Below are 12,222 nucleotides of genomic sequence, written 5' to 3'. Positions count from 1 at the left end.
GATAAAACATCTTATTTTAAAATATAAAAAATCTAAAATATAATTAGGATAATTATCGAGTTCTAACAAAATAATTAATTATTATCTTTATAAGAAAATTATATTATTAAATCAAATATAAATTACTTCGTTATTGTACTTAAATTAAATTATAATAAAAAATTGAATTAAAAAATTRYACAAAAAATGATGAATTTTAAATAGTTAATTTGATACGAATATCGATATATTTTTGTTATGCATAAAGTACTGTATATTGATGCATATTAGTTAAAATTCAAGATTACAAGTAATTATGCATAAGTACAACTTATATAAGCTCGATGTTTGAATTCGTATAAATAATTATGTATAAACATAATCAAATAGAGAATGAATATCTCATCTTAAAATATAAAAAATCTAAAATATAATTAGAATAATTATCGAGTTCCAACAAAATAAATAATTATTATCTTTATAAAAAAATATATTAGTAAACTAAATATAAATTTATTTCGTTATTATACATAAATTAAATTATAAAAAAATTGAATTAAAAAATTATAAAAAAAATAAGGAATTTCAAATAGTTAATTTGATACTAATATCGATAATTTTTAATCAAATTTTTACGATATCTTCAAACATATATTTTATTCAAAAATAAAAACATCATCGCTTTCTCAAATTCACATAAAGCCATATTATAACATCAACTGAGATAAATAATAAATTGAAATATTAAAATCATGATATATCTCGCTGCATTGCGCGAGTACGCTTCTAGTACTATATGAACAAGGATGTTATCTAATAAGGTGATTAATCGAAGTTAGGTGAATTTTGTGAAAAAGTAATTGGTAAACGTGCCAAGCTAAAATCCTTCCAAAAACTCAATATTACACTATTTAACACTGTTATTAGTGAAAAACTAAAACTGAAGGAAAGTGACATTTACGACAAAATCTCTCATAATGGAAAAGCTGATAAAAACAAATATAGAGAATATATTCATAGAAATGACATTTTTTCCCTTTTTTTATTTATCTAAGAACACCAATAAAAAACTTATTTCCATTTCTTTCCCATTAAACAGCTAGGAAAATTCCAGTGTCCACCAAATTTTTTTATTAAGTTCTGTCCGAATAAATTTGTCGGTCTAAATAAATAGATGGTGATTATTTTTTTTCATTTGAACCGATCATCTGAGTAACATAAATGACCGATTTACTCTACAATATTAATTATTTGAACATCAAAACAAAAAATCATAAAAAAACCAGAGATGAGATGTCTCATTATAAGGACACTTATTTAAATAAAGGGTAGGGATGTCATATTTATGATTGAATAAGGTAACACACCATTTTTATATGTACGATTAAGCCATATTCTATGCGTATAAGCCTTAAATAAACAACTCAAATGATATGTACGAATAAGCCAAAAGAAGAAGATTCGTACCCGATCTGTAGACCGGTTAAACTAAAAAAGTCGCGAGCAGCGTAGCATTTCGCCATGAAAAAGCACGCTCTAAGCCCTGCATAAAGCTCAAAAACACAAACACAAGTGCTCAGTCTTCAAAAAAATACTAAGAAAGCCCGACGATCTATATAGAAACATATCAAATCTGATATATATATATATATGTATATATAAATCCAATGCTCGCATATACACAACGAATAATAACTTCAAATACGATTCAGAACCTGATGGAGATTGATGAATCCAACAATGCATAAGGTTTGCTGCGAAGAAGAAGAAGAAAAAGAAAAGAGCGGGAAAACAAAAACACTGTCGAACTTCATAACAATGAAACGGATCAGTCCACGAGTATCAAAGCAACCATTATTAAACAAACCACAGATGATCAGATTGCATTTATGCAATTCATAGCCATTCATGCATCAAAAACACACACACTACTGACTACTGTGTGTAATATCTCTTTCTCTCTCTAAGATGAATTCGGATAACTTCAATACGGTGGCTGAGGTGGCGGTTTCCGGCGACGACACGTAGAAGACGGAAGCAGTTTCGAGAGAGGGAAAAGGGGGGCATTAATGGAAAAGGATATAGAAGTTAACTTACAACTACTACGAAGATATAGGGGCAGAATCGTAACTTTGCCTAGGGATCTGAAACCTGTCCCCTTCTGTAAGATAGAGATATAGGATAATGGTCAGAAGAAGAAATGTTAGCGTAAAGAAGTACCCACCGGATGATCCTGGGGACGCATTTACTAATTTGCAAATAAGGTTCATACTGTTTTCTTTATTTCACTTTTGACCCTTGTATTATGGTATAATTCAAGTGAGGCCCCTTTCGTTGTAGGAAACATCGGATTTGAAAGTTTTATTGTATCATATTAATAAGACAAACGGACCCACGTTAAGTCAAGTATGGATAAAATTGTTAATGTGGATTAAAATAATCTGTATAGATTGTGAAGGTTTTTGTTTTAGAGGGTTGTTTCATAAAGCTCCGCTTTGGAAAGCTTACGAAATAAGCCAATTTTTATACCATCAAGTCATACCAAACAATCATGTATGGCCGACCAAATTTAATTGTAAACAATTACCAAACAACTGTATTCCATTTTACACTATAGTATGAAGCCTCTTGATCATTTTGACCACTTAATCATTCTGCACCAAACCATTCAGTAACTATCAAACAGCATCTAAAAGAGAATAGATGGCACGTCGATACGTCAGAGATGTTGGAACGAGAAGACCTTGTATGTAGAAAATCATAACATGAATGAGTCGGTAGATTTTGATTTAAAGGGTTGAAGGAAGATACTGCATCAAGTTGTTTGCAAATGCCAACCTGATCCTCCGAAATGATTGCTGATTCAAGGCGCTGAACAACAAAGTTTTGTTTTAGAAAAATACCATTATTATAGAAATGTACACGGTAGAGTATTACGTCAATCTATCAAGATATGATATGCCAGAAGTTAATATTTGCAACAAAAAACGACTCCTAAGTTTTGGATCTGTTTGCCAACTTTTCATAATATAGGGGGCGTAATTGCAACTTTAAACATACCATGGGTGGTTTATGAAAAATTCAGTCCACCAATATTATATCTTTCTAAACTTTTTTCTAGAAATATTTGAAAATTGTAATAAACATTTGAAAAAATAATCCACAGATAAATTGTATAAAAAAATAATGTATTTTAATTTAATTTTTATTTTAGATAATGTATTTTTAAAATTTTTATTTTGATACCTACTAAAATAAAATTTTTAAACATTTAAGTATCTGGGTAACGGTTGAAACATTAACCAGTTAAACGTATTGAAACATTAACCGGTTAGATTAAGATATCCATGTCAGCAAATAATCTGAGTTAGATACCACATCACTCGCCACATCAACATGGTAACTGGTTAACGCTTCAACTGGTCAGCCAAGTACTTAAATGTTTAAAACTTTACATGTTAGGTACCAAAATGAAAGTTTTGGAAATACGTTACCTAAAATAGGAATCAAGCTAAAGTACATTATTTTTTCATGCAATTTGTCCATTGCTAGATATACTTTTATTTATTAATTTCTTCCTTATACATATAAATATAAGGACTTATTTTTGACAGTCTTAATGTCTAATTTAACTTGATTCTAACATAAATCAGTTATATTTAACATTATCTATTCAATATCTGGAAAACATAAAATTTCTCTTTCATATATATAATTGACGTCAAACCAGTGTTGCAGATGATATTACTGTTTTACAAACAAAATTTTAATGTGATTTAAAACGTATAAATTTCATCAGTTAAAGATCATACGTCACGTTTAAATTAAATCTCATAAATAAGCTTGTAAGTAACAGACGTCACATACGTAAGTATAATGATTACGTGTTAACCTTATATTTTCTATATTTAGCTTTCTTTCAACGATGCGTTTGTAATCTTAATTGAACGACTATTCTGGTTAAAGAAGTACAAGCAAAAAATCAGTTCATAATCTTAATTTTCTTCATTTTAGAAAACCTATTATCTCACTCGTTTCTCAACTGTCAAATGTTAATTGAAACAGTAGCTGAAAGATGTAAACTGCGAATACCCTTTTGAGGGTGAATTTCCCGTTAACTTCTCTAGAACCAATAGACACTCGTACAAAACAAAGGGAATAATTTTTCACGTTCTTGAACAGAAAAAAGGAAACGAAAGATGTCATTTTTACAAATATACCCTTTGAAAATATATTTTTATAATGAAATGTTGGGTAGTTTTGTAATTTTAATGATAAAGAATTTCACATCTCTCTCGTATTTTCTTTATTTATATAATTGGCCAATCAAATTTCAAATAAATTATCAATTTTCTCTATTTTAAAAAATACACGTTACAAATTATAAGTTTGGTACTTCATAACAAAAACCTGTTCTTAATCTTGTTTTATGTTTATTTAATATAATATAATTTAGTTATTGCTATAACTATTAAATAATAATTCAATATAAAATCAACAATTATAAAGGGATCGTTTACCAAACGCTTACTCAGACAAGTGTTTACCGACAAGATTCAACACTATCACTTACTTACCGGGTAAGATTTTAATCCACCAAAACATAATCGTATGCAATAATTTACCCGGTAAACACTAACTGTGGTAAGAGTCGTCGCCATCATTTACAGAATACGATTCTCAGTCGTTACCTTCATGCTTACCGGGTAAGATTCTTGGTCCTTTCATATTCATCCGATAAGATAGTATACCTTGGTAAGCGCTTATTCGAATAAACGTTTGGTAAACGATGTCAAACTCTTTTTTATCTTTTTTTCACTTTAATCTTTTCCCTTTTATTTTCTAAATTAATTAATTATAATCCAATAATTTTCTGACAAATATATATTCTTAATAAATGAAATAATTGTGAAAGCACGTGGTGTGAATGAATCGTATTATTCGTCACAACTCACAACAATGAAAAACAAACAAATCAAACCCATGTTTCCCATTATCTATTTCTATGATTGATATTTAAATATAGGATTTAAGGGGTTGGATTCCAGTAATAATAATCAAGGTTATGATAAGACTGGTAAGAAATGATTTTTATTATCAGATAAAATCTGATTGAAGAGTTCCATTAGATCAGCAGGTAACGAAAAATACTTGATCAATTCTCTTTTAAAACACAAATCATGAGTTGATAGGTTAAAAGTGTTTTACACTTTTCACCTTAACTTCTATTCTTGTATGATGTTTTTGTCTGGGATTCAAACGTAATATCGACTTCGAGCATCTTTAATGGAAGGTTCTCAAAACATTTTCGGCAGCTATGTTTATAATAAATTTTATAATTTAGGAGAGTTTTATGCTCTGACAACCATGTTGTATTGTATGGCTACAAATACCTTTAACCGGGTCTTAGTATTTCGAGACCGGTCCGGATTGTTACTGTTTCAGCCCAGGACCAATTTGGGCTCGGTGCGGGACCGGTTTTTGGCCATGTCTAGTGTCTACTATCAATATAATGTTTTTGAATGTTTATGTTTATGTTAAATTGAAGAGGATTACCCCAGTTGAGTTTTCTGGCTTCGTCCCTATTGCGAACAGGCTGAGGGAATGGTGAAGAAGGTCTCGGAAGTTCATTTCGGTTGTATATATACACAATAACATATAATCTATAATACGATAAAATATTACTAATTTAAATAGAAAATTCATATAAAAGAGTAAAAAGACTAAGGTCTCGTTTACTAATCTCTTACCCATTAAGAGACGCCTATCCGGATAAAAGGTAAAAGTGTTTACTTAAAATGAAAATCAACAATAAGTCTTATTACCTTTGACCGTCCTCTTACTGGGGTCAGAAATAAACAGCAAATCATAAACAAAAATAGCAATTTTCAGAAAATCATGTGAACGAAAAAGGTAGCTTACTCTGAAAATAAGGATATACTGTTTCGATTTTTTTTCCTAATGAAATTTCCTTAACCAATGACGTTTTTGGCCACCATAATAAATTGTTGGTAAGTGTCTTAAACCCGGTAAATGCTTATCAGGTAAGAGTTTTTTCCCTACTTACAATATAAAACTATCGGTTTTTGTTATGCCTCTTACTGGATAAGATTCTCAAATGGTAAGGTAAATGATATCAGTAAGCGTTACCTGGTAAATGTTTAGTAAACGGTCCTTAAATTGATATCCATAAAAGAAGACAAGATGGACAGTATCACTCTTATCATTCAGAAATAAAATAAGAATTCAGACTTCAACAACTCTTAAAAACAAACAAAGATATCATATTAAAATGGACAGTTGCTAAATGATTTAATGCAAAATAATTAAGTGATCATAATGATTAAGAGACTCTCATGATATAATGTAAAAAATGAAATATAATTGTTTCGTAATTAATTACAACGAAATTAGGACACTGAATGGTTAAAAGAGATTCAATATACAAAATCATTCACAGAGTTTTAGAACCATTAAGAGGTAGATTTTTTGTACCAAACAAGATTCATTTCTTAAAGATTCAGAGACTGCCTCTTAATGAAACCATTAAGAGGTAAACAAACAATTCTAAGGTTAAAATTAAGCACTATCATTCTCACTCATATACATCCCAAATCGAACTCTTTTTTCATATAAAACATGCCCAAAGATACACACAATAAAACCAACAAATTCATCATCAAATAACCATTCGACTCGAACCGAAAGCATCTATGAAACATTTGGCTTCCCCAAAGGCCACGACAATCTTCGGTTGCTCATGCCATCTAAATCACTACTGTTTATGTCCTGTTCTTGCCTTCTAACACCCAAATCATCAAAACTCGATTCTTTTCCCCATGGAGGTGGAGTCACGCAATCGGAGTCGATTGATGTTGTTCTCCGAGAAACGTCCATTTTCATCCCAGACTCGGAGGGCCCTAACCTCAGTTTTTGAAGGGTTGCAAAGGATTCTCTCATGGCGGTCATCGCTTCAAAGAACCTCGTACACGATGCCAATGCTACAGGGATTGGTCGAAGCATCTCCTACATCATACCAACAATTTCACTATTAATACGTATTGAACCGGTTGACTTGTGATCTTAATTAAACTCGATCCAAAACCCCATTATTCCGTTAGGGGAACGTTCTTATGAGAACCATGAGAAACCCAGTTAGTGGGTTCAGGGTTCAGGGAATACCACAAAAAATGGAAAACTGATGAACATCCTGATAATAAATAGACAAATATAAATTCAAAAGCAAACCGTAATCCCTTAGCTATTTTGTAACTTGTTCATTCTAACAATATATATAACGACGACGGTCAGCTGTTAATAGAGACATACCCCCCATACAGACGGTGGCTCTTTAAAGTTCTGAGTCCACTGGAAATCTGCAACAGATGCCGTTAGAGCACCATAATCACTGGCAGCCTTCATCAACAGCTCGGAAAATTGTTTCTGCAAACCCCAGGTGAAAAAGGTAAGCATCTTGATTGTAATCAAAGGAAACCAAACTGGCCGGTAAATCCCACTCGAAAGTAGGGTCTTGGGGAGATGTAAGCAGACTTGACTCTACCTCCAACAGGACTAAACAACTGTTTCTGTGAAGACCCCCAACTTGTGCAAGAGTGTGAGCAAACAGGTAGAAGGAATAAAGACCAACGTATGGTAAAAGAAGCACGAAAATAAAATAATAAAATAAGTAACCAAAGGGTCATTGGCCCAACTGTACCCGAGTTACCGGTAGAGCCCAGCCTCCCAAGAGGTCAAGGGTTAAAACCTCACCAAAAGTGAGCGTGCATAAGTATTTGCTGTATATAAATATAATATACATCAAAAAATAAGAATAAGTAACGAGTACGTGCATTGAGAACAGACGAAAAGGCAAGAAAGGTAGAACACACGTAGAGCAAGTAAGACCAAGCATGTTGATTTGTAAAATTGGCTTTCTGCAATTCTAACAACTAACCTGATATTCTGCTTCCACCGGAATGCAGTCTAATGAATATGGTTGTTGAAGACGAGCTATAATTCGGTCCTGCAAGTCAAGTAAAAAACATATGAGAAAGCTCTAAACAAGAATCTCATGAAACATTGCTGTCGGATTTCCTCTTACTCCGTTACATATCCCATTTGACGAAAAACTAAAGCATGATGAACAACCATAAGAAGTTGCAACAAGAATTTAATAAGAGAACATCTAAGAAGCACAATTAGGGGCATTTATGTAATTTAACCAAAACACTAGAAAAAGCAACTGAACTTAAAAAGCTTCTAAACAATGGAGTTCAGCCTCACGTTTGCTGCTGCCTAAGAAGACAACACAATGCTTGATAGAAATATTCAAAGAAGGCATCAACTGCTGCATTACCTTATTCTGGATAACATCCTTCAATATAGTAGTGATCCTTGCCAAAGTTTCTATCTTCTTTTCCATTTCACTCACATGTGTCAAGTGCGCAACATTTTTATCTTCCTGAAAGGTCCAAAAAAGAGATCAACATTCACAAATTATATGTTTAACTGATTTTGGTCCTAGTCTCTCAACAGATAGAATCAGTATATTGGATAACATTAAGGTCCCGTTTGGTTTGTAGGATTGGATTGGATTGGATTTGGAATTGAAATTCATTCCAATCCCATGTTTGGTTTGAAGGATTTCCTGGGTTTGAAATCCCTCAAACATAGGATTTTTGAAATCCCACGGGGGTGGTTGGGATTTCACAGGATTTCGTAGGATTTGTATATAATAATGTTTTAAAATATGTTAAAAACATTTGTTTTCTAATAATTCATTAATAAAAAGATACCTTAATTATTTTTATAATTATTTATAAAAAATGGAATTCCATTCCATTCCATATCCATCAAACCAAACACACCAAAGATTCCAAATCCATATTCCTCCAATTCCAAATCCTTCCACGAAATCCAAATCCCTCAAAACCATTTCATCAAACCAAACACCCCCTACGACTTCACTTGAAGAACGCAGCTACACAGCCAATAATATGTTGAAACCCACATAAAGAATAAGTACTACACATTGGAACATGTTTTCTTGTGCATTTAATAGTTCTAAAACCAAATAGCATCGGAATTAGTTAAAGAAACCAAAATTTTCAAGAAAGGTGTGATTACAATAAAATGCTGATATATAGATGAAAGGAAGCTGGTCTGCAGAACATTATAGAAAGGGCGAGTGAAAATTTATTCGGCCATTTTGGTTAAATCGCTTATCTGTGAAAGTTTAGCAGCAGTGTTTCCATGAATTTCCATAACCACATCTGCCATCGAATTCAAACATAACCTTTTTCCATCTAAATAATTTACTTCTTTGAAGAAATTAGATAGAGAATTTCACACTCAAAGGTTTCTATTTTAAGGTTGTCTTGAGTTATATACAAGATCGCATTGTTTACAGTGTTCTCAAACAAAAAGACCAGCCTACCTTTGCCATGCAAGAGATTGTAGAAACAGTCACTTGATGTACTGTACAAGGGGGTTATCATAATCTCTTCTCGACTGTAAAGTTTTAAATTTCTAACAGAAAGGTTGAATGTTAAAATTCTCCTAGCTTACACCTGAAATGTGATGTAATATGCCAAGAAGAAAATCTTAAATATCAAATGTAACACTTCTCTTAATATGTGAACTCAACTTATGTTGTCCACTAGGAACGTAGAGATCCCTGTCTATTACTATAGTTTGTAAAATTAATAAGCTTTTTGAGGTATGGATATGAGTATGACAGACCCATGTCTCATCACTCTAAAAGAGTTTGTCCCATATTTTCGGCTCCTGTGTCTTGATTGCCTTTCACCTGAGTCTTATTTTCAACAACTCAAATCATGAAAGACAATATCCTCTTTTGGTATAAGGGGATTGGGCTCTAACTCTAAAAGGCACATTAGATCTGTTCTCCAAAAAGACTTCTTAGTAGAATGATAGATTGAAACAATTGAATATAGCGTAAGTGGAAGCAAAAGAAAGTCGTTATGTTTTTTTTCTTTCTTTTCCCAAATTAAAACTCTACAACCAATCAAATGAAAATGCAACTAAAAAGAAGAACCAAATACTGACAACGTCACCTTACGACCTTGAAGTTCCACTTGTAAATCTGCAATTTTTCTTTGTACAGAGGTAAGCTCCCTCAAGACACGTATCAAGTCATCACCCTTTTCACCACCAGCTGATGAATTCTGCAAGTCTTCCTAAATAAAAAAACGAAAACAAACAAAAATTCAATGGCAAATGCAAGCATTATAATATTTAATGATAAAGAGACCATTGATAACAAAATCAAACTGTCAAACCACCATCATATACATAATCTCTGTTAAATGTCAAACCACCATAATTCTACGATCCAACAAACCATATGAACTTTAGTTTCTGGCTGTTGTGAGTCTCAGCAATAACCTATAGTTTTCTTCATTTTCAACAATCGATAGATCACACTTACAAAACGTTAGTATCAAACACATTTCAAAATAATGGACAAAGTGTTCGGTGTTTCCATTCACTTGTCTTTAGCATGTGAAAGTAATATACAGTCAAGGACTGTTGAACTCGCACAATAGAGCTCTTTTAACAATGACCGATAAATGGCGAATCAAATGAATAAATATCAGCTAACTGAAACTACAAATGCCGTGTGTCAAGGTACCCTAATTCTTGAATATCTGTAGTTGCCATTTTTGGAAATTTTGCTTGTTCCGCTAACTGTAGAATCTAAACTTCAAAAGGAAGCATATAGATGCTCTCAAACGCTAGTCATTTGGGATTAAAGTACACAATCAATCATGATGCACAACTTCTAAGCAATCAGATGGAAACCCTTCCGACCTTCATATATCTATGTCCAGTCAAAATCTTCAAATAGGTAAACCTTTCATCTTGATGAAAATTGTAACTTGATCAATGCCACTCGACTATATATCTAACTTCAAAGCATAAATCCGAACCGCGGGTCAACAAAGTAACAAACCTAACCAACAATGATCACCAATCACCTCGTTTGCGCATTGCAGATACCTAATCCCTAAAATCCCCAAATTAAACATGAATTTGAAGCGAATGAGTACAAGATCACAGTGAAAGAAGTTTAACCTGGGATGGAGGAGGAGCAACAGAGAAACCGAGTTCGGCGGCGATGGAAAGGGCATCTGACATACCACCAAGTCGTCTGAGAGGTTTTCTTCCCACCCAGCCACTGTCGCTTCCTTGAATCGACGCCATTCCAACAATTCGCTTTCTTAATTTGCAGATTTTCTGGATCAAACACTTGATGAACAACTGTTTTGTGATCTTCGTGCCTGTTTGTCACTTTGGCCGGCTTGAATTTTGAAATTGGAAAAGGAGCAGACTATCTCTTGCAGTGGTTGTTGAGTTGAAGATCCCAATTTCTAAATAAAAAACAAACAGTTCAGTCCCTAGACTATCAGTCACCTTCCATTTTTGGCCCTCCAATTTTTTTTAACCAACATTCAGTTGCCTTTCATTTTCCATCTTATCATCATAGAACATCTCCAATGAATTCTCTCTAATTTCTTTAAATTAAAAAAACTAAAAATACATTTTTTGTCCCTATGGTTTGTTATAAATTTTGGATTTCGTCTCTGTGATTTTCAAATTACGGTTTTAGTCCCTATGATTTGCAATTCATTTCTATTTTCATCCTTACGGTTAAACACTACTTTTAAGAATGAGAGACTAAAATAAAAATGAATTGTAAACCATAGGGATGAAAAAAACAATAAAGTTTTAATCATGAGGACAAAAATGAAAATAAATTAAACTATAAGGATGAAAATCATAATTTCAAAATCATAAGGACGAAAATAGAAAATTCAACAAACCATGGAGACTAAAAACGTAATTTACTCAAAAAAAATTATATATACTCCAAGACATATGTTTTACTTTTTTGAAGTTTGGAAGATTTCACATGAGTTGAAGAGGAGAACTAAAGTTGTCTTATAAGGGATTGAATATCTGTTATATTAGACGAATTTTAAAACCATGAGTCTAGGTATGGATAAAATGAACAATATCTTGTATGATTGTCTTGGATGTTATAAATGGTATCAGAGTCACGAACCTAGTGTGTCAACGTGGACGCTAGGCTCCCTGGGGGTGGATTGTAAGATCCCATATCGGTTGAGAAAATGAACTAAGGTTGCTTCATAAGGGACTAGATATTTCATCTACCAGATGCATTTTAAAACCATGAGTCTATATGTGGATAAAGCGGAC

General features: G+C 32.5%; 2 protein-coding genes across 3 annotated transcripts in view; both read right to left on the bottom strand.

Annotated features, from left to right (window-relative positions):
• LOC112517061 overlaps positions 1 to 1,988 on the bottom strand; it is an 11,287-nt gene extending 9,299 nt beyond the window's left edge. The window contains exons 1-2 of one of the 2 annotated variants that reach the window (XM_025124372.1): positions 1,695 to 1,988; positions 1,447 to 1,532 (exon numbers count right to left, since the gene is read on the bottom strand). In XM_025124372.1, coding sequence (XP_024980140.1) covers positions 1,447 to 1,532; positions 1,695 to 1,889 — 281 coding nt within the window. In that variant the 5' untranslated portion in view covers positions 1,890 to 1,988. The remainder of the gene's footprint in view (positions 1 to 1,446; positions 1,533 to 1,694) is intronic. The other variant, XM_025124373.1, reaches the window with a different exon arrangement.
• A 4,597-nt stretch (positions 1,989 to 6,585) lies between these two features.
• Positions 6,586 to 11,325, bottom strand: LOC112516940 (AUGMIN subunit 2). The gene is made up of 6 exons (XM_025124200.1): positions 11,077 to 11,325; positions 10,056 to 10,178; positions 8,336 to 8,440; positions 7,934 to 8,002; positions 7,309 to 7,422; positions 6,586 to 7,005 (listed from the first exon to the last, which is right to left on the bottom strand). The coding sequence occupies exons 1-6, from the start codon at positions 11,203 to 11,205 to the stop codon at positions 6,691 to 6,693; spliced, it is 855 nt and encodes a 284-aa protein (XP_024979968.1). The 5' UTR covers positions 11,206 to 11,325; the 3' UTR covers positions 6,586 to 6,690.
• Positions 11,326 to 12,222: the final 897 nt, after the last annotated feature.

This window comes from Cynara cardunculus, assembly GCF_001531365.2.
Source record: "Cynara cardunculus var. scolymus isolate 2C chromosome LG 8, CcrdV1, whole genome shotgun sequence".
NCBI classification, from domain to species: domain Eukaryota; kingdom Viridiplantae; phylum Streptophyta; class Magnoliopsida; order Asterales; family Asteraceae; genus Cynara; species Cynara cardunculus.
The sequence above is the reverse complement of the archived record's forward strand: the minus strand, read 5'-3'. Positions and strand labels throughout refer to the sequence as shown.